Source organism: Crinia signifera, chromosome 4, assembly GCF_055691185.1.
Source record: "Crinia signifera chromosome 4, ASM5569118v1, whole genome shotgun sequence".
In the NCBI taxonomy this organism is placed as follows: domain Eukaryota; kingdom Metazoa; phylum Chordata; class Amphibia; order Anura; family Myobatrachidae; genus Crinia; species Crinia signifera.
The window spans coordinates 231,595,823-231,620,192 of record NC_139220.1 but is presented as its reverse complement, the minus strand read 5'-3'; the positions used below and the strand labels follow the sequence as shown (position 1 = coordinate 231,620,192).

At 39.6% G+C, this 24,370-nt stretch overlaps 1 protein-coding gene across 5 annotated transcripts in view; it reads left to right on the top strand.

Moving 5' to 3' along the window:
• The window catches only part of FAM227B (family with sequence similarity 227 member B), a 411,735-nt gene that overhangs the window by 333,157 nt on the left and 54,208 nt on the right, over positions 1-24,370 (top strand). For all 5 annotated transcript variants that reach the window (XM_083183953.1, XM_083183951.1, XM_083183952.1 and 2 more), the window contains 2 exons: positions 2,554-2,663; positions 7,602-7,762. In XM_083183953.1, the coding sequence (XP_083040079.1) occupies positions 2,554-2,663; positions 7,602-7,762 (271 nt within the window). The remainder of the gene's footprint in view (positions 1-2,553; positions 2,664-7,601; positions 7,763-24,370) is intronic.

Genomic DNA, 24,370 nt, shown 5'->3' with positions numbered 1-24,370 from the left:
CGTCTCAGTATCCGGGCGGCGGGGCGGACGCAATAATGTCCGCCTCCCGCTCAAGGGGGCAGGGGGGGACCCGAGGAGGCTGCGGGGGGATGCGGTCGCCCGGTGTGGGCACCGGGCGACCGAGGGCAGCACCGTCAGAAGGGGACACGCGCGCACCTCGTGCGCGCGCGTCCTCTTCCGGCATACAGATGGCGGCGGGGCAGGGGATGGCGATGGCGACGTCATCGCCATCACCTGCGAAGATGAATCCCGCTACATCTGTAAATGCAAGTGTGATAAGGAGAGATAAACGTCCAGCCAATCACCTGCCAACTGCCATGTTACAGGCTGTGTTTGAGAAAAGTCAGTAAGGAGCTGATTGGCTGGAAGTTTATCTCTCCGTGTGTCTCTTGGTCCGTTCACTGTCCGAGAGACACACGGCCGGAAAGTAGGAATGATTTGAGATTCAAGGAGATCAGTCTTTTAATTACCTCTTTACCTGTCTCCCTATTTTTGTGGAAATTTCCTTAGCTCCATATGTAATCTATACAGCACCGGATAATTGTATGCACATGCGCTAATTAATACCATAGAACCACATGCTGTGGTAGCCCATCCGTGACAGTCACCTGAAGATAATCTGTCATATTTCGCCAAAATCTTTTAATAGACTTATTTAATTATATATAATTTATATACACTTTTTGTCACTTCAAATAAATTACAGCCAGGCTATTTCAATGCCTCATGGGAGAATATCCCTATATTGAGACCATTTGTGACCAAGGCTGATACACTTATTAATTTCTCAATTTCTAGTATCTAATTTTCATTATCAAATCTGTACTACTTATATCCACTTATCAATTATATTATATATATTCTTTATATCACTCTTTCACTAAAAAAATCCCTTAGAATAAGCTAAAACTTACCTCCTTCTTCATTCATATTCAATTTTATTGTTTAGTGACAATCGTTGTGACGATAATTGTAAGCTCCTATTTTAATGCATATCATTAAAGCTTAATATATTTTAATAAGTTGTGCCCCGACAAAGAGAGTCATCATCTTCTTTTGTGTGTTAGAACACCAATATAATGTAAGTATCTCTATCAATATTTCTTGCAATAAAAGTCTATTCGTCTTAAAACGGACTGTGCAAAATTATTGCGAATACATCCAACATTGGACACATGGAAATGATCTCCAGAATGTATTTCTGATTTTAATTTAAGTACTAACTGGGAGGTACATTTTATGCATGAGGTTGCGCACCCCAATCACTCTTTCTGTTGCATTTGTCTTTTTGTTCCTCACTAACAGGAGGAATTTTGGTGGTGCTGCACATAAGATAGCGCAATTCAGAGTCAAACCCCTAATCCTTTATCTCTATCAATATATTAATAATTACATATCATACAATAAGTCTGATGGCCCTGATTGTTTACAAAGGAAAAAGCATGACACAAATATTTTTTCTATTTAAATATGCAAAGAAAAGTGTTAATTCCAAGTATCATTAGAAGTCCAAATACATTGGTACTAGATGAACATAGTTCTGTTCCTTTGTCATTTGCCGTTAAAAAGTTTATGCACATTAAATACAGTTTTTCCAGCATCGGATTGTTCCATCTTTTGTTTTCTGTTGTTGCTCACGGGATATATTTGTTCACTGTGACTTCTTCCCTAGGTTACTCATACTAGTAGTTCTATGTCATTTGTTTTCTTCTTTGGATTTCCTGTCCTGAGCAAAAAAAAAAAAAATTTCCTTGACCTCCATTCCAAAATCTTTTTTTTTTTTTTTTACTGGCGATAACTTTTTTCCTCTCATCTGTCTCTACTTCGGACCCATAGTTCAATTTTTTTCCCTCTGTTGAAGTATTCAAACATTAAGAACCAGAGATCATTTGAAAATACAATACACACATTTTAGGAAGCAAATTGTTTATTTTCTCATGTTTTTTTCCACCCTTCAAAATTACATTGTTGTTTTTTGGATATTGTCATGTAGCTCAGGAAATAATTGTTCACAATATAGATTGTGATATACAGTATATAAATTTGTGTAAAATTGTATTTATACGTAAATGGACCTATCAAGGTTTTGCCAACCTTGTATGTGTTTTGTTTTACATGTGAAATGTTATCTCTACTTAACTACCTTTCTGTAGATTTCTTTCTTCTCATCGGGTGTCTGGTATTACATTTGTGTACAATAGCACACATAGGAGGTGTGTGCTATAATAGGACTAACCATATGTCAAGCAGTATAAACCTTTCAACATTTCTTTTGGTTTGTCAGCCATTCCTTCCATTATATACTTTTTACTCTGCCATATTATTATCTAGATATTAATGGTAGCAGTCACAGTAGTCATAGCAAACAGTGAATGTTTGTTAGATATATGATGCCTACAATGCCTGCATTAAACATGAATTAAGAGAGTGCACGTTTCCTGGTAGCAATATGTCACTCATTTTAATCAACTGACCCCTTTTGCCTGGAACTAGAATATAAAATACATGAGTATACTGTATATACATTATAATCCTTTATTTCTTTATTTGCAGATGCCAGATGGAGACTGGAATTCAATTTGGATGAATTAATTCAAGAGGCTAGAGAATTAAATCTCCCCAAGGCATTAGTGGTGCAAAGCAAAGATGGACCTGCAAAAGAGGTAAGTAGATAGATTTTGGATTTGTTTAAAACAAGGACAAGAAAAATGGAAATGAGCACTCAAAAAACATACCTCCTAGTGGTAGTATTAAATGTACAGCTCGTACAAGCTGTATAAAAACTCAGTTTGTGAATCAGGCTACATGTATATGCCATTCGGCAAGGGCTGGAGGGAGATGTAATGTTGTCTACTGTTGGTAATTCCTTTTTCCTGTCCCTTTCCTGGCCACCCCACCTCATGTTCCGCCTCCATCTTTGCAGGCACAAGTGGTAACCCCTAAAAGGGGTCTCTGACTGGAGTTTGAGGTCATAGCTTCTGATTCGCTTGCAGAGGTGTTACTACCACTGGATGTTTCTGTATCAAAATTCCTGCAATATTGTCTTCTCTGGGTGCATTTGTATTTGCCTTCCATATTGCTGCCCATAACCCAGGAAAATACACACTGGTCTTGATAATCCTGGTTAACTTTAGACATTATCTCTTTTTTGTACTTAATAATATTTTTTCTATAATCCTCAATCTGTGTACTTAATTTCTCCATCCAATTCACTTGTGTGTTTTCAGTAAATGTTTTTTTTTCCAAAGATTTTGACCTTCTTCCTGGTGACCGTGAGCTCTCTAGCTGACTCTTCTAATATAAATAAAAAAATATTTTGTAAAAAATAATTATATTTCCTATATAAAGTAAACATTACAGGTCATTATGATGAATAAAACTGTTTGCTTGGCAATTCACACCTATTTTGACAAATTCACTTGGCGTACTCAAAGGGTTGAGAAAACCACTCCGTTCTCTGACTTTAGATGACTACCTAATCACACCAGTAACCCAATAGCTATGACAACCAAGACAAGGTAGTACAAGAAAACAGGGTTAACGCAGAAGTTGGCGGTATACTAGCTCATAAATTGTCCAAAGGTCAGTTGATGGTGCCAGAGAAGTAAAATTATACATGAAGGAGCAACATATTCTGAAGCATGATATGGGTTAATATTGATAAAGAATCTACAGGAGAGGCACAGACACTCACTTAATTATATTTGTAGTTTCTTGACTATGGCAATGAATCAATGCTTCTCTTACGAGCGGAAATGGAATCCTAGTAAAAATCATTGGTGATAAAACATGGTAAAGTGCATATGGCAACAGTTATTTCATGGAAGATTTTTCTAGGTAATGCAAAATACGGTACAGTAGCAAATCACAGTAAGATCAAATTCCAATAACTTACTACTCCGGTATGTCCATATACTATACACAAAGTTTGTAATAATAAAGTGCTCCACTTGATAAAGTGCAGATAGCAGCATCAGTTCTGAAAGAGAGTTAATTATAAAAGATTATAAAGTGCAGTATGTGCTGATATGTCCGATGAGGTACCTCTTCAAATGCGTAATTACTCCAAATTGTCCATGTGAGCAATACTTGATAACAAATCCAGGTGACTTATTGCAAAAAGATAATATTACCAGCAGAAGTTCTTGACTAAACAGTATAACATACTGTCAGATCTGGTATCTGATAAACTGTAATACAGACTCAGGGGTGACTTGCAATCACACAATCCTGCGCAACATGCATGAAACATACAAAACCAGAGGGTATAGGTAGCTGTACCATATAAATGCAAAGATGACAATCAATGAAGAAGATGGAAACCTAGTATTAAACATCAGTGGACATATGCAAACGGACCGCCATAACCCAAATATTAATTTATAATTCTTTCTTTATGTTTTAATGCACCATTACAAAATGTCTATAGAAAAATACTATATTATACCTTGATGTAGATTGAAAATATACATCTTGTTAATGAAATTCAATACGCTCAAAGATATACTTATAACATAGGTTTTCTTAAAACATAATAGAAATGAAAACAAAAAAATAATAGATGTAAAAACATATATAGAACTCACAACTTTATCAGACATGTGTTACCACCATATTGTGGTTGCAACAATATAATTGTTCTATAATGACCAGTGCTGGTTTTTACCTATGAGCTGCAGGGCTGCATCCCCCAGGTGAAATCCACCACTGTTCTCTGCCTAAGTGAATCCAGATGCAGTCTGTGAGACTGCTCTGGCTTCAATGTGACTGGCAGTGAATTCCCATTGGAAGTCCGACCTGCCAGTCACTCAAGGCAGTCCCATTGGGAGGTGTTCCCTCCCTATGGGATGCATTTCTATGCGCAAATGTTGGGCAGCCACAAAAATGGGTTCTGCACATGTGCTGGACCCAGGAACCTAATTAAGCCTCCGGGGGCAGCTGCAAAGGCAGCCCATGGAGGCTTGGGCCAGTGCATATGCAGTATGTATGAAGTTACTGCACAAGCGCTGGCCCCATGCAGGGGACCGACAGCTGAGACTGGCAGCAGCGGGGAGCACAGCAGCAGCGGAGGGATCACGGCAGCCCCCCTCCTCCACAAGGGTAAGAGCCGCCACCCATAATTCATTGCAGGATTAAGAAAGATTTAGTAGCCTAGCTATCAGTGTGATAAGTTTGAAGGTGCAAAAAATACTGCTAAAGAATATATGTACTTGAGGCTATATTTTTGTTGGCATGCTATCACAGGAAATTACTTTTTGAATTGGGGAATTATGCAGTATCACAAATACATTAAAAATACATTAATCACAAGATAATATTTGCATCTTATTTCACAATTTCTTACAAATACACTGTTTTAACTTGATTTAAATTTGATTTTATTTCACTATTTGCATTGATGACCTGATAAAAGGAAGGGCATTTCATTTTAGATCATACAATAAAAACTATTTATTGCAGTAGAAATCCCAAAATTTCCAGTTGAATTTCCAATTTTTTTATCACAATTTCCATTTCTGTTTTTGGATCCTAATTACTGGCCATACACAGTATGTAATAAAGTAAATATTTGCTTAATTGGTTTGACAGTGTTTACCTTTTATTATGGTGTCAGAAGAAATTCCTTAATTAGAAACAGTTGTGCAACCCAATTGTAGTTTTCTGGCTTAACAAATTGACAAAATATGTAACACATTTATTCCAAACTGCCACCAAAAGTTTGTCCTTCTGATGTGAATAAACTACATTTGGCTATTAAAATTAGCAGGTGGGATACAGGTTATGATGACAATGACATGTGTTCAGTTGGTGCTTGGTGGTAGGCATGAGAGACTGATTCATCATTCTAAATATTCAAGTTGTTTAAGTTGAATAAAACGTGCTGTTTTCACATTATGTAACAGTGCCATCATGCCTGTCTTATGTCTCTGGGTAAAGGTTGCACCTAGAAGTGCGGCCGTGCAATGCTAAGATGCGTGTCCTAAAATAAATCACATCCAATTGTAAATGAGCCCCAAAAGCAGTTAGTAAGATCTATTGTACTTGTTAAAGAAAATACATTGATATGTGTCAGGGCTTGTTCATGTATTGTGTTTTACAAGTGGTTCTATATAAGTGGCCACAAGAAACCTTATTAAATGCATGTAGCTATATGGATCACTGGGGCAGATGTACATTATTAAAGGTGCCCACACACTAGAAAGATCTGTGATCTTAAGATGTGCGCATAAACTAGCCTAGAAATCTTTTGTCCATCCTGGACAAAAGATTTCAGGCAAGCGCACATCTTTAACAAAGATTTCTCTTAAGATCCCAAGTGCGTTCCTATGAATCTTTTGCTAAATCTTCTGATCTTTTATGCAGCATGTAAGCTCAGAAGATTTAGTAAAAGTTCCGCAGGCACCTTTAACCCCTTCAGTGGTGGTTTGTTTTTGGGAGCGCTCCCCACTGGGCGAGTTTTTTATGGGGAGCGCTCCCTTTAAAAAAAAACCACCACTACCCCCCTGGGTCCGGGCAGCGCCGCTGAACTGTCAATCAGCGGCTGCCCGGACCTGCGCCCCCCCCACCGCATCGTTGTCCCCGGCAGCCGGCTTGTCATAAGCCGGCGCCGGGGACTTCTATTGAAAACCCAGAGGGGAGGGGGGAGGAGGAGGGAGGAGGAGGCGACGCCGCAGAGGGGAGGGAGCCGGGCAGCGCGACGCTGCCTGAGATCAAAATGAACTCAGCAGCGTTGCCCGACTCTAAACAGTGGCAATCCCGAGAATTTTCCGGGCTTGCCAGACTGGGCACTGAGGCACAGCCCGGAAAATTCTCGGGATTGCCACTGAAGAGGTTAAGGTACCCACACACTAGAACGATTCTTTTGCGGATTGGCCGATTTCCGATAAATCAACCGATATATCGGTTGATGTTTATCGTCAATCGATCGAAAATCGCCCGTTAACGGTCGGATGCGGGCTCCCGCGGATCTTTTGCTGAATCTTCTGATCTTACATGCTGCATGAAAGATCAGAAGATTTAACAAATGATCCATGGGAACACACATGGGATCTTAAGAGAAATCTTTGTTAAAGATGTGCGCTTGCCTGAAATCTTTTGTCCAGGACAGAAAAAAGATTTCAAGGCTAGTTTATGCGCACACCTTAAGATCACAGATCTTTCTAATGTGTGGGCACCTTTAGGCTGGCAAAGAGATAAACTGAAGATAAAGTGGAGATAAAGTGGAAGCCAATCAGCTGTGTTTGAAATATGACAGTTGGGAGTTTATTGGCTGGTGCGTTATCTCCTTCCCCTTTATCTCCACTTTATCTCTTCACCAGGCTTAATAACAGGGAGTGGCGGCGAGGACCGATGGTCCATCAGAATGGGACACACAAGCGTCTTGTGCGCACGTGCCCCCTTCTGACGGATGGCGGGGCCTTGCATGGCGATTCTATTGCCAGCCCCCCCAAGCATGAGAGCGTGAGAGGGGCTCCATCTGTATTTCAGGGAGCCCCATGCAGGAGGGTAGGCAACTATGCTATAGGGAGGAAAACCTTTTTTCATCTAAACTCTCTGTAAGAACACCTTCAAATTAACTTTATTTTTTCATGTCCTTTCAGTCTCATTCGATTGGCCCAGGACCTGAGTTTCATCATGTACTTTTTAAGCTTGGAAGCCACAGCCTTCTAGTGTCAAACTACCTGAAGAGGCACAAATGTACAGATTTTGTATATGGAGGATCAGAACAAAGACTAAAACGCACTGAAATATCAAAGTTACCATATCCTTTTAAAATTAATTCAAAGGCAAAGTAAATTTTATCATTGTTGTTCTTGCCTTTCTCTAGGTCACTTATTCATTACAAGTATTGTTTCCTTTAACTTTTTCTTTCTATCTCCAGGCACTGCATTGCATGCAGAACCCAGTATAGAATGGAGTCAGGGTTATTTATAGCAATGTCCAGTTTCAGAGCACCATTGTACAGTACTTAGGTTCTCTCCCATTATGCATGCCACTTATGCATAGATGTTTCTGTGTGCCGATATTCAACACTGATGCATATATTGCATACTATATATTCAACACTTTCTCCTTTATACACTGCCTTCTGCATCAACACACCTCTGCATTATGATTTTCAATTGGTCAAAGCCATGCTGTAGCTCAATATCTGTCAGTTGTCTTAACAGTTCCATCATTTTATTCTTTACCTCAGTAACTGATGCAAAAATGGGTTCTTTGAGTACAAATTTGATTTTAGGGAAAAGAAAGAAGTCAAATGGTTTTTGGCCTGGCTAATATGGAGGGTGTTCTATCATTTAATCTGTTTCTCGGGCAAAATGTATACACAGAGATATCTGTGTGGGTTGATGCATTGTCCCAGTGGCATAACAATGGAGGGTGCAGGGGGTGCAACTGTTATGGGGCCCTTTGGCTTGAGAGGGCCTGGGGGCCCAGCGGGCTCCCTCTTTCCTTTTTTAAAAAAAAATTATCACTGTGCCGCCACCGCAGTCATTTTAGAGAGAGGGAGGGAGGGATGAAGTCTGGGATGTGTCGCAGAAGGAAAGGCAGTCTGCATAGAGCACCACACTAGAGGGCGCTGCAGCTGCCTTTCACAACTGCCGGGCGCTCTCTGAGATTATGTGACCAATGGCGCCCAGCAGCTCCTTGCAGTGCAGCTTCTTCTGCTGTGCGTGAATGATGGTGCTGAAGGGAAGGTGAGTCAGCGCTCCTCCCCAGCACCTTTTACTAAGTAGCGCAGCATAGGCCCGGATGGCCGCTGGCTGCACGCACCTAGAGCAGTGACCACAAACAGGTAACCAAGTGTCAGCCTGCAACCCTCCCTAGCCCCTGCAGGTGGCAGCCTATTATAGTGACAATGGTGGGTGGGCCCTTATGGTTCTAGTTGCTATGGGGCCCACAAGGTTCTAATTAAGTCCCTGCATTGTCCTGATGGTCATGAAAAATCTCAATGGAAAACTTCCTTGTCGATATTTACCATTTCCACTATTATTCACTTGCCATATCAACAGTCAGTTTGAGCTTTCTCCAAGTTTTTGTTTGTTTTTATCTGTGCAAGGTCTTTCAAGACTTTCATTATCTGTGACATCCTCACAGCGATCACTTAATCTTTTGTACCACTCAAACACTTGTGCATGTGACATACAATCTGCGCTGTAAGCCTTGGTTAGCATATGGAAAGATTTGGTTGGTGTTTTGTTCTATTTCATTAAAAAATCAAATGTTAATGCATTCCTAAACTTTTGAACTAAAAATGGGAAAAACACAACTTTTGTGAATGCAGTCCAAGGTCAATTTTCCTTTTAACTCATGAAGTATGGTTTATTTTTTATACAGTATATACAGTTGTTTAATAGCCGTTCCGGGTATAAGTATAAAAGTATTTTAAAGTAACTAAGCTCCTGCAAGACTGAATTTACCGTTTTAAATTAACCGGTATTTTAAGACGGTAAAATAGTCCTACCCGTTTCAGACCTGGTTTTTTTTTGCAGTCTGAACGGGTCTGAAACGGTACCCAGGCAGCAGTGAGCACTATTGGTCCTGCTATGTGCATATTTAATGAGCGGAGACCCAGCACAGTGCCTATTTAATGAGCGGGACCCGCTCATTACATATGTGCATATGTAATAAGCGGGACCCGTTCATTACATATGCGCATATGTAATGAATGGGACCCGCTCATTATATATATGTGCATATGTAATGAGTGGGACCCACTCATTACATATGCACGGAGCGGGATAAGTGCATCAGGGATCTGTAGTGAGCAGGGCAGTGTGCGAGTATTGCCACCTGCCTGTAGCCATGCCAGGGATGCGGCTTCCTGTCTGCTGTATTCTATCACGCTCCTCTCAGCTTGACCGTGCTGACACCAGCAGCCTGTCTCATAGCTACTGGGTGTCCTGTTCTCCAGCTGCTTTCACACCGCAAACCTGCTTGAGACTCGGTATTTACGTGCAGTGTTAAAGGCGTTTTAACTTGCTCTGACCCCTTCGATCAAAATTCTCACGCATTAAAGATAATAGATCCCAAACCTGTGCATTGTTCTTGCTAAAGGTTAAGAAACATCTTTGGTTTAAACATTCAGGAAATGTGTTTCGGAACTGAGGGTCTTCTTAATTGCATTTATCTTTGTTGCTGGTGTAATTGTTTCCAGCTAGTTTCTTTCACACACAATTAATGATTTCAAATAAAGAATAACGTTTGTGTTTCTTAGAGCAATTTAAAGCAAAGATTCAAAACTTTGTTACAGAGCAAAATGCTTCCACATGATGGCTTCAGGTTTTGCAGTGCAACTGTTTGACATTCGACTTAATTAAACAGAAGGATATTACTGAGCGATGAGCCTAATTGCACTAAGCAGCAAGGTCACGGTGATACGCTATACATAAAACACGTTCTTGTTCATGCAAAATGCATGTGATAACACATACTGTATGCTAGACATCTTGAGAAAGGTCCTTGACCGAAACGCGTTGATGTCACTGGAGAGGAGTGAACAGCCATCACACCTTGGATGTATGTATCGTTTTTGTTTTTAATCGTGCTGTTTTTTACACCTTATGGTGTTTTTGGACTTGTTTTCTATATTGTTCAGACCCCTTGTTGGGTCTTATATGTTTTTTTATGGATGTCCTGGATTAAAAGTTTTTCTACATTTTCAACACCTGACTGGCTTAAAAAAATTCTGTTGTTGAATAACTATTAAAGAAACCGCTACAGGCTTTGTGCCGCCACCTAAAGTGGTGAGTAAGGTATGCCATTATCCTTTGGCCCATTCCCCATTTAATCTTTACAAAAAAAGATATCTACACATTGGGTATATGCTTTCTTGTATGTATGAAATATGGTGAGAAATCCTGAGGTTCCACGTCTTTAAAAGTAAAAAAAACCTTGATGAGTGGACTGGCCGACACACAAGTGTGAGTTAGGGTACGCCCACTTTTTTCATCTTAAAATATCTTAAAAATGATTTAGGGGTGAGTGAGACAATATTATTATATATTGAATACACTTCACCCACCACTCTCTAAAAACTTGTGCAACATCTTACATATGGTACACTAATTTTCTTCCGAGATAAACTGGGAGTATACCACGCCAACATACGAAGAGGAAAAAACGTACAAAAGAAACCGTTATGAGTTTAACATCATCTCTATTACCGTGAGTTGGGGTACGCCCATATTTCAAAAAAGATACCTTTGTATATGTATCACTTTTATATTCTTGGTGAGTGAGGTATGCTGATCTAGCTCCTCACATATTATTTATACACTTGGTGTATGACAAATCTATACAAATTGTATTTTTCTCTTTTTTTCTTCGGAGTTCATGTAAGAAGTCACATCTCTTTTCAAGCAACTATAGACACAATACTAAAGATACCTTTATGAGCTTCACACCAGCTTACTCAAACGTGAGTCTGGTACGCTTATCTTAATTTCGTTCACTTTATTTGTACTAACACAGCAGCAATAGAAATATTCACAAACACAAGAAATAACTCTTTATTTTTTAAAATTCTTATTTTTTCATCACGAACACAAACTGGTGTTTGAAACGGACATATTGGACCAGATCCTAACATCACTAAGGGCCTTATTTTGGTTCATTCTTTCTGACAAAATCCTTCTTAGATGGGCAAAACCATGTACACTGCAGGTGAGGCAGGTGTTACTTGTGCAGAGAGAATTAGATTTGGGTGGGGTTTTACTTCAAAGTGAGATTTATATTGCAGTGTAAAAATAAAGCAGTCAGTATTTTCCCTGCACAGAAACAAAATTACTCACCCAAATCTAATTCTCTCTGCACATGTTACATCTGCCCCCCCTGCAGTGCACATGGTTTTGTCCATCTAAGAAGGATTTTGTCAGAAAGAATGAACCAAAATAAGGCCCTAAGAGAGATAACATCAAGAAAGGAGCACTGCACTCTACTATATCCCTAAGTATTTTTCTGTTGCGCCTCATTGTATATCAGCTCCAAATTTTCTCTTGTTTGCCTGTTTGTAAAGTGTGGGTGACACTTATAGGGGCTGTAACACCAGAGCAGCATAGCGCCATATATAGTTCTGTCATTCCAAAATCCCAGTTCTATTGTCCGTTAACTGCTACTCATTGCATCTCAATGCAGTCCATTGAGATGAATGTTATGGTTCAGCTGCATTTAGGCAGTGGTATTAAATAATAAGCAAAGACTGCACTTCATTGGCACTGCAATGAAAGTAATAGGCTTGTACAACCCCAAACCTCATACTTCCATTATTGGTTAGGTAGAATGTCTAAAACTAAATATTTCTTCTGTCCCGGTAACATACAATATATATACAGTATATATCAAAGTTGGGATCACTCTCTGCATATCCGCTTGTGTGCCTTCTGCTGGTATCTGGCAGATGGCAATCCAGTGGACTTGGACGTGCGAGTGTCTCACACGTTCATGCGTCCATTGCCGAGAATGGGGCACGCAAACAACTCAACGTGCGCATACCCCATTCAGCGAATGTGATGAGCAGCTCCATCTGTGTATGTGTGTATATATATATATATATATATATGTATATACATGCTGGGAAAGACCCGTCGCTCAGGTCTTATTGGTGGTAGTTGTTTAATTTCTCTGGTGCTTCCAATTTGAGGGGATAAGATCTCCAATGTAGAACTAGCAAGGAAGTGGCACTCAGAGACTGTTTGCTTGTGGAAAAAGTTGCACCAATTTAATCCATATCAATCGATGTTTCGGGGCAGGGCCGCCCCATCATCAGGATGTATAGTAACATTTCAAATAAAGCACCTCTCCTTAGTGACTTATATACCGCACAATTACTATAGATAGAAAACCTATGTGAGCTATATAAGAATAAGAATTAGATGCCGTTACAATGATTACATGACAGAGTAGTCTCTGTCAGTATAACAGGCGCATATGACACACACGGCCATAGTGGCAGCAATCTACAGATGACACGCACGGCCATATTGGCCATGATTCTTAGGTGGAACGCACGGCCATTTTTAAAAGAACCGAGTGATACTTAGGGGGAAATTTACTAAAGGAAATTTGTAAAAAAAAATAGGTGTATTTGTATCCAGAAATACACTTATTTTTTTACATTTACTATCGCGAAAATACGGCAATTCGTATTCGTATTGATGTGCTATCAATACGAATACGAATTGCCGTATTTTCGGGATAGTAAATGTCAAAAATAAGTGTATTTCTGGATACAAATACACCTATTTTTTTTTCAAATTTCCTTTAGTAAATTTCCCCCTTCGTGTTTTGATATACAGCGGCGGATAGGTGCTCTATTTGAAACTATGGATGTACATGTGAGCCACGAGCCTCAATTATTATGTGAACGGTTACTTAGTACCATTGAGCAAAGTGCCAGTTATTTCATTACTTTTTAAGTTGAAACGCACGGCCATCTTGGGAGTGGCATGGTGCATGAAATATTGACCTATTATGAGTATAGCTACACGTCAGGTGACTATGGATATGGTCCACGTAGGCCACCATAGGTGCATAACACACCTGGATTGATTAGACTAATTAGGTGCATGATATATATTGCAGCCTGGGAGGCAGTGTCAGTGTAGCCTGGTCTCTGCAGGGGCAAACGCAGGATTTTCAAAAGGGGGTTTCCAGAGGGGCGGAGTAAAGCACTGAGATGGACACTTAGGTGACCCAGTATATCCCGGGTCAGTTAAAGTATTATAGATAGACCAAATGTATATAAATAACAATAATAAGAAGAAGGAATATATATATATATGTTTGTATATATATATATATATATATATATATATATATATACATATACATATATATATAAATATACACACACACACACACACACATATATATCTATATCTCCTGTCTATATATATATATGGTACTTGTCTCCTAGCACGGCACCTACGATATTCAGTCATATGGCATCGTATAGCATCGCATGCCATATGCCCGCATGCGATTTTTAAATTCTGTAAGCACCCTAATGGGTTTTTTCAATGTTAAATGGTCCCCCTATACAATTTTTAATTGTATAAGCACCCTAATGGGTGCTTACAATGTTAAATGCACCTCCATGCCACCCCCACTATCAACGCCAACCCGAAGCGTGGCGAGCGCAGCGGTACATGTCCTCCGACCTTTTCATACCCCCACTATCCACTTTGGCGTGGAGTTGATTTTATATAGTGTGTCGAACGCAGCGAACCACCGAGCCCGAAGCGTGGCGAGGAGACGAGTATTACTTTACATGTATTCCACGTCCCCTCGCCACACTTCGGGCTCGGTGGCTCGCTGCGCTCGCCACACTATACACAATCAACTCCACGCCGACGTGGATGGTGGGGGTATGAAACAGTCGGAGGACGCGTACCGCCGACCCGTCGGGTTGGCGTTGATAGTGGGGGTGTTGTGGGGGTGCTTTTAACATTGTAAGCACCCATTACGCTGCTTATACAATTAATCATCTTATAGGGGGGCCATTTAACATTGAAAGTACCCATTAGGGTGCTTATACAATTTAAAATCGTATACCATCGCATCACATTGTATGCCATACATCTGGTGCCATCGCGTCGCATCGCATCGCATACCATTGTAAGGCTTATGGTATACGATGCGATGGGCGCCGTGCTAGGAAACAAATACCATATATACATACATATATATATATATATATATATATATATATATATATATATATATATATATATATATATATATATATATATATATATATATATATATATATAGAGAACAAAAAGTGTATATAGAGCGCTGAATAAGAACCTCCACCTTAGTGTGTTATACAACAGTGGATACAAATTTCGTTGTGATTTATAAAATGATTTTATTAAAACATATTGTAGTTAATGTCAGACAGTATTGATGGTACATTTGTGGTACATAGATAACAGATGAGTCGGGACCCAACGCGTTTCGTCGCTGTACGACTTCCTCAGGGGTAATTGACTCTATGACAATAAAAGATGTATATATACACATATGTAAAAAGCCCTTTAAATGTTTGTCTTTTTTCATTAGTGGTACGGATAATGATTTATACATACCGATTTTGTTTGGACTTTTGAAGATATATGTAGAGTTTTTAAAAAAACTTTTGTTTGACGTTATGGTGACGTCTAGAAAATTTAAAACATAAATAATTATTATAGTAAATGGTCAATGAGGAGTGAGCATGTAAATACAAAGGGGAAGAGGCACTATTGGTCTCTTCATGGGTACATACCCTTAGATGCCGGAAATAAAGATCCTGCAGAAAGGCTGATTGGTTGTCCAAAAACGTAATGTGTACCTAAAGGATGGTATGCCTTATTAGTCCTGGGTGGAGGGGGTCTGTTTAAATTATGCTTTAAATTTTAATATAGAATATAACCCGTATTTAGATCATAAACCTCTTCAATGGTGGTATTTCAATACATTTGTTATGAGCTACATATTGTATACATAGTTTTTCCTTGTGTGACATTAGTTTGTCTGAACTGGTTAAATACCATGAATATCTCCTGTAGCTGCGTAAGCACCTCAGTTTATCCGATTTAAATATATATATATATATATATATATATATATATAGGGTATTTAAGGTACTTAGTGCTTTTTTTTCCTTCTATATATGCCCCATAAACATATACATATTATGCTCCACATATATACATATATATGTTCCACATATATATACCAAAAGTACAGGAAAAAATAATTAAATAACAGCCTAAGTTCGAACAGTAATGAAGATCCAATTTCCTCAAGTAGAAAACCAACAAAAAAGGATGAAATTATGAAAAAAAAAAAAAAAAAAAAAAACCCAATCCAAAACATACTACTTATGGCTACAAACTAATATTAGCTATATCAAAATCCCTAACACACCTAGTATAAACTTTAAATTATATAGTAAACACAATAATGACAGGGTTACACAAAATAACAAGCTTTTCCCAGACTCACAGGTCACAGGGTTACACAAAATAACAAGCTTTTCCCAAATTCACACTCAAGGGAGTAATTAAGGATGCACTAATATTAAACTGTCATCATCACTAGACACCACTGACCTATCGGTCTGTAATAAATTTCTTCATCACGATCTATCTATTGTTATAAGTACTGACTTATAGGTCTGTGCTAAAAATATATTTCTTCTTAAATCACGATCTGTCCATTATATTTTCTATATGTATTAGTATATAAAAGCAAGCAACTTCTAAGAATATCACGCTATCCGACTTTATATATAAGTATAAGCACTTCAAAATCCACGGTAATATACCTTTTCACAAAAGTATGCAAACACCTATCACGAAAGAACTATGACCCAGGTCATAGCACCCAAGTCACCACGGTCTCACCACGTTGGCATAATCACCTTAAACGAGGAGCCATTACTGTTTATTACAAGTCTGTCTATCGTAACAGGCAAAGTGTTATGAATTTGAAAAATGCACATGAACCTGCTGTTTTGTATAAGAAGACACATGCAATCATATTAGTTTTTTTAATGTATTATTCATGCTCGAGTTTTGGAATGTGCGTCTGAATATGCAATAATATATGTCCGATTTTTGTGTATTTTTTGTGTATATTTTATAAATGGACTAGCCGATTCAGGGTCCAAATATGTAATATATATTTCTCATGTACGGAGAAAGGTACTCTGGCTTTTCTAACCAGAATCTGATTATATCTATAAATGCGGGGGAATCGGACAGTCATCTATAATGCATGAGAGGCTAAGTCTGCCCCATTGTATCTATATAAAAATACTAATGCAACAATTTCATTGTGCAACAAATGTAATTATCCATTTTGCAACCTATTTCTCATGTTTTGAATAAGGGTTTCTAATTAGAACCAAAATATGTCTATAAACACGGATAATCAGACAATCCTCCATAATGTATAAGAGGCTATGTCTGCCCCATTGTATCTATATAAAAAGACAAATGTAACAATCTATCGCGCAACAATTGTGAAAGTGGGGTATACCTATATACAAACTTGCCAAGCTTGTAAATGATAGACTATTCAGAGGAGCATATCTTATGATTTTATTGCCAATTCAGATGAACATATCTTATGGTTCTTATTGTCAACCTAAACAATTCACACATTACGAATTCAGCTGTCACTAAAGCGCTCTTTACAAACTTAATGGGGCCATCAATCAAAGTGGAATGTAACTGTCATCAAAACGCTTACCACAAACTTAATATGGGCATCAATTAGAGGTGAATAAGATGCATGTATAGCGGCACATTCACCCGATAAATAAGGGGTTAATATGAGACCTAGATCGCCTGACATTCCTTGTGTAATTGAAGCTGTAACACACAAACCGGAAGGAGGAAATGGTAGCTGCGCCCGCAGTGGAACGCAGTTGGAACGCATGCTCACCACGGAGCGATATGCTCCCTCCAAACACCCCACATTAATCATAGGCGCATAACTGATAGAAAAGACAGGCGAACGGACGCCTCACTTATTAGTGATATCCCCGCTATTACACTTTAAAACACGATGTAATTACCGGAAGTGATGTCACATGCCTGTAGCCTTATATAGGAGGCACAGACGCTGCAGCAGTCTGCAGTCAGACACAGGATAGGATTGTGAGTTACACCTCCGGTAAGACCATTATTCTATTAAGAAATTTGATCATGCTCCACCTGAGTAGTTTGTCATATCTATACTTTGGATGTTAATTTTTCTTCTAAATGAATAATGTTCTATGTTGAAAGACTTTTAAATATGTTTACCCATATCCACACTGGGACATATATGTGCAAATGTGACTGATGGGTTCCCACCACTAGTCTCAAAAATAAGTTTTAAAACCTGTACTTTTGGTATATATATGTGGAACATATATATGTATATATGTGGAGCATAATATGTATATGTTTATGGGGCATATATAGAAGGAAAAAAAAGCACTAAGTACCTTAAATACCCTATATATATATATATATATATATATATATATATATATATATATATATATATATTTAAATCGGATAAACTGAGGTGCTTACGCAGCTACAGGAGATATTCATGGTATTTAACCAGTTCAGACAAACTAATGTCACACAAGGAAAAACTATGTATACAATATGTAGCTCATAACAAATGTATTGAAATACCACCATTGAAGAGGTTTATGATCTAAATACGGGTTATATTCTATATTAAAATTTAAAGCATAATTTAAACAGACCCCCTCCACCCAGGACTAATAAGGCATACCATCCTTTAGGTACACATTACGTTTTTGGACAACCAATCAGCCTTTCTGCAGGATCTTTATTTCCGGCATCTAAGGGTATGTACCCATGAAGAGACCAATAGTGCCTCTTCCCCTTTGTATTTACATGCTCACTCCTCATTGACCATTTACTATAATAATTATTTATGTTTTAAATTTTCTAGACGTCACCATAACGTCAAACAAAAGTTTTTTTAAAAACTCTACATATATCTTCAAAAGTCCAAACAAAATCGGTATGTATAAATCATTATCCGTACCACTAATGAAAAAAGACAAACATTTAAAGGGCTTTTTACATATGTGTATATATACATCTTTTATTGTCATAGAGTCAATTACCCCTGAGGAAGTCGTACAGCGACGAAACGCGTTGGGTCCCGACTCATCTGTTATCTATGTACCACAAATGTACCATCAATACTGTCTGACATTAACTACAATATGTTTTAATAAAATCATTTTATAAATCACAACGAAATTTGTATCCACTGTTGTATAACACACTAAGGTGGAGGTTCTTATTCAGCGCTCTCTATATACACTTTTTGTTCTCTATCTATCGATACTGGCCTCCACTAACAGGGAGGTCTTATAGAGTAGCTGCTCATAATAGCGCAAACGAAGGTCTTCTTTCTATATATATATATATATACGGTACTCTTTACCTAGAACGGCGCCCATCGCGACCATCGAATGCACTAAAAAACGGGTGCGATGCGATGCCCGCGATTGCCGCGATTTCCCATAGGGATCAATGTTAAAAGTGAGATTGGACGCGATTTTAGTGTTCAATGCCTCATTGCCCGTGATTTTTACATAGGAAACAATGTTAAATGGGCCACAGAGCCCTAATAGTCCCCCTGAAGTCTTAAATGGCCTCCACAATTTTTAACGCCACCGCACGATCAACGTGAACCCGAAGCGTGGCGAGCGCAGTGAGCCCGCGAGGGGCGGCGGTACGCGTCCTCCGACCTTTTCATATCCCCACTATCCACGTCGGCGTGGAGTTGAGAATAGAATAGTGTGGCGAGCGCAGCGAGCCACCGAGTCCGAAGCGTGGCGAGCGCAGCGGATACCTTCACAGGTAAACGCGTCCCTTCGCGGGCTTCACAGGTATCCGCGTCCCCTCGCTGCGCTCGCCACGCTTCGGGCTCGGTGGCTCGCTGCGCTCGCCACACTATTCTATTCTCAACTCCACGCTGACGTGGATAGTGGGGGTATGAAAAGGTCGGAGAACGCGTACCGCCGCCCCTCACTGCCTCGCTGCGCTCGCCATGCTTCGGGTTCACGTTGATCGTGGGGTGGCGTTAAAAATTGGGGGGGCCATTTAAGACTTCAGGGGGACTATTAGGGCTCTGTGGCCCATTTAACATTGTTTCCTATGTAAAAATCGCGGGCATTGAGGCATTTAACACTAAAATCGCGTCCAATCTAACTTTTAACATTGATCCCTATGGGAAAATCCCTATAGAAAAAAGTCAGATAAAACCAGAAATATCTGACTGGGAAGAGCAATTAACAGGCTTGGACCACTGCTTTGAAGTCAGATATCTCTGGTTCCCAAGGGCCTGCAGCCTGACGGTTCCTGCCGCCAGGGATGAGATGTGGGGGAGAGACCTGCTCATGTGGGAGCCAGGTGGACTCCCTAAAATTTGTAGTTTCCTGGATAACATTAGGCATTTATGACATATTGGCGAAAAGATATTTCGTACATTGAAAATATATAGTTCTAGCTATATATATAAAATTAAATCAAGGAATATAAATGTATATAATAAAATAATGAAAAATGTTTTGATAATTAAATCAACCTGTGCTGGCGTAATTGTGTATCTCTAGGAATAGGTTACAGCCATAAGTGTGTTTATCAGCATTAATGTAACTATGCCTGGATACAGTAAGTCCACATACCAGCAACCATGCAAATTGTGTTATGAGCTTGACTGCTGGCTAGCACTTGCCAGAATACATTATCTTCCTCTGTCTCACGCAAACAGTTTTTTTGTTATGTATTGAAATGGAAATTGTTAAAAATAAAATGAAATAATGTTATGGTCGTTAAATGTGGAAATGTATGCTTATCTGCTGTTTATTTATTTGATTAGACATTAATAGTAATGCTACAGAATAAACACTCGTATCATCTGTTGGGAATGCTGCCATTGATGTTCACTGTTATATGTACATTATTCCATTATTAGTGAATAGCAATCCCCAGATTTAGCATTCAATCTTCATTTAGGATTAAATAGCACCAAAAATTGTGAGTACCATTCTGCAATGAAGTGCGTGTACTTTATATAGGGTCATACAACTTGCATGCATGGTGAGTCACTTCCATCTGCCTGCATGACACTTAAATAACATGGAAGATATGTGGAAGGATTACAAAAAAAAAAAAAAAAAAGCTACTCTATGTGTTCATGATAAAAATAAAAAACAGATTTTCCTCATACAGAAGTTGTGTGCCCCATAATTGTGCAATATCCCCACAATTGCACAATAACATCCTTCTCCTACATACGTAACTTCTATTTTGATCTAAATTCTCAGGAAAGTCAGTCTCTAACTTAGTGGAGAGAGGTAGAGCAACACTCCTTAACACGTCCGTAACCCTTTGAGTGCCAACATCTGTATCCACTAAAAAATGCCAGCGTCGCTCACATTTTTTATATAAATTCAAATAAAAAACGTTGTGTAAAAAAGAGATGTGCTCTGTTTTTCTTTGTTTCGGAAAATTTATAAAAATGACTGGTACTTGTGTAGTTTCACGGCGCCAGCATGGCGCCGTGCGTCTGAGTCCCCTGCGGGGCTCGCTTCGCTCCCCCACGCTGCGGGCTCGGTGGCTCGCTACGCTCGCCACGCTAGCCACGCTATTTAAAATCAACTCCATGCCAACATGGATAGTGGAGGTATGAACTATCCATGCTGGCGCCGTGAAACTACACAAGTACCAAATGACTTAATGTAAAAAAAAAAGGATTCCCGGGATTGGCATCCCTAATAAAAAAAAAAAAAAAACTCCCACGCCCCCCGACCAACCGCCGTGCACATTTACATACTTAGCCGGTGCAGCAGGTGGTGCGGATGGGGAGCTGGACAGGCACTGCAGCCGTTGAGCGGGGTAGAGAGTGCCACACTGATCGGCCGGGCCAGTTACAGCGGACCTTTAGCATCACGTCACGCTGTGCAGAGCCGCGCGCCGATTCGGGACAGCCAGGCCAAATCCCAGGATCAGGTTATTCTAAAGACAATTTTCAATTCACTTGGCTCTCAAACGGTTAATACTTAACACCAATACCTCTATCTGCAAGTGCAAAAACTGGCAAATAAAGTGCATCTACTGTATACAAAGACAAAACATACAAAAGGATTTCTGTTTACCAAAAATTTGCTGTGAAATATTTTATTTCTATATTTGTAAATGTGAACTTGATTTGAGTTCCCTTTACAAAAATAAAACATAAGGTGATGGTTCAATAATACCCCTTTCACATCGCACCCAGGATTTGGACTCGGATCGTCCCGGGAGCGACCCGGCATTTTTGAGGTGAAGCTCCCACAGCAACCCGGCAATAAGCTGGGTTGCTGACGTCATCAGGAGGGTGAGGTGGAGTGGTGGTGTGTCACCAGGGGGTGGGGGAGGAGGCAACACTTGGAGCTGATGCTGCCTTGTCCCTATAGTGTGAACGGGACCTGGGTCGGTTGACCCAGGTTACCCGTTCACATTGCCCAGCAACAGGTCCGAAACCCTTCTTTTAACCCGGGTCGGATTCCTGGGTTGCTGGACCAAGGATTTTTTAGAAAGCCCTTTCACACCGCACAATGACCCGGGTCAACTCGGCAACCACCCAGGTGGGACCTGGGTCATTTGTGCGGTGTGAAAGGAGGTATAAGTTAGGTTACAATCATGTGTAATATTTAATTCTAATTTCCCATCAGGTTAGAGCAGGTAGACACTGCATCCCCTCATAGCCATTAGACACTCGCCTCGTGTCAGTCCAACATCAGTGAAATGGTGAGGCTGGCAGAAGCATGGTTAAACATTGAGGTGCTTACTGTACCTTAAATATAGCATTTGATGAATATGTGATATATCTGTCCTCAATTATATTAGAACTTATGGTATTTAAAGAAGTGAATATTAATATCAGAATGTACTATTAAGCATTTGTTAATTATTTGCTAATAACATAGATTCAATGGGTCACTGGTGTGTTTGAGGGTAATAATATTTATTGTAGGGTCACTGGTGTGTGTGAGGGCAATAATATTTATTGTAGGGTCACTGGTGTGTGTGAGGGCAATAATATTTATTGTAGGGCCACTGGTGTGTGTGAGGGTAATAATATTTATTGTAGGGTCACTGGTGTGTGTGAGGGCAATAATATTTATTGTAGGGTCACTGGTGTGTTTGAGGGTAATAATATTTATTGTAGAAAACATCATGGTGTAAACAGAAATGATGTAGTGTAGTCACATGAACTTTTAGCATTATATTGTAGTAAGACTAAAAATATTAAATGTGTTACAGTGCATCTCAGATTTCTGTATCTAAAGGGCACAACAGCAGCTGAAATTCATTGCTAACTTGTTGAGGTGTACAGTGATAATGTCATGTCACAGAAACAGGTTTGGGCTTGCTGTACTGCCTTGATAATGTCAAGCAACACTCAGCCAACCACACACGTGAGTTGTTACAGTGCTACCATTGGGGGGTACTGTACCATCCTCCCTGTACCATCCTCCCTACTCCCTTTCCATCTTTTGGACCATTGAAGAAGCACCTGGATGGCAGGCGAATCACAACCATCATGTCCTGGCTTCAGGCACACAATACTGATTTCCATGCCAGGATAGATACTTGGTGTACCATTAGAACAAATGCTTAGACAAGTATGATGGACTACAGTATGTAGAAAAATAATCTGTACAAAGGACATACTGTCGATATATATATATATATATATTTATATATAGCGGCCCGGCACTCTCCCACCCAGGTGCAGATGTCCCCGGTGCCTTCTGGTAACAGTAGATAACGTCGAACAAAGCAGACAGCGGCACTCGTGGAAGTTTTTTAGCGTGTATTCAAAACAGTACCAATCTAACGTTTCGAGGCTGGTGCGCCCCTTTGTCAAGGTGTGGGTGAATATAGTATAAATGTAAAAATGTTTTACTTGGACACCTGGTTCTTTCCTGAATGTGTCTCATTGTTCATCACAGTCAGTGGGCAAAATATAATAGCAAGTCTGCCAGTTTTTTTTGTAAAGCCGCAATTATTTACAAGGTGAAACCAACATGGTTTTGCCTTGTAAATCACTGCAGCTTTTAAAATAAGGACAGACCCACATAATATCCTGCACCTCACAGGCTATTACATTTAAGGCCTGATTCTGGACCCATCGGTCCCATGCGTATTTGCATGAGGGACAGATGGTAAGCCTCTGCGCATGCGCATATTCTCATATGCGCATGTGCAGAGCTTGTGTGTGGGTGCCTTCGCCTTTGGCGTGGTACAAGGAGGGGGGGGCGGGAGTGGAGTTGGGGCATGGCAGCTATTCATGGCATCCCCATGTAAACGCTGAGTGTTCCCATGCAAATGCGGGCAGGAAAAAGTGTGTCCGGGGGGCAGGTGGCTGTCGTCATATTGCATCAGCCGCACCTTGACACCTTTTTTGAATACACACTAAAAAACTTCCTCTGAGTGCCGCTGTCTGCTTTGTTCATCGTTTTATATATATATATATATATATATATATATATATATATATATATATATATATATATATATATATATATATATATAGTGAAGGGTGCACTTGTGTGTTATCCAATGATTGGCCTTTTTTTGCCGGGATTGGATAATGTCATTGTTACGCGCCACCTGTTGGGGGATGTTTCCCGTCCACTGCTGGTGTTGATATCACTGGGTGTTAATTAAGGTATGTTCATTTCTCGTGTTTTTAGCCTGATGACGATACCGTGATGTTATTGAAGCATTGCCAAATAAACTATTGCTTTTACCGCATGAATAATGGATTTTAGGAGTGCCGCATA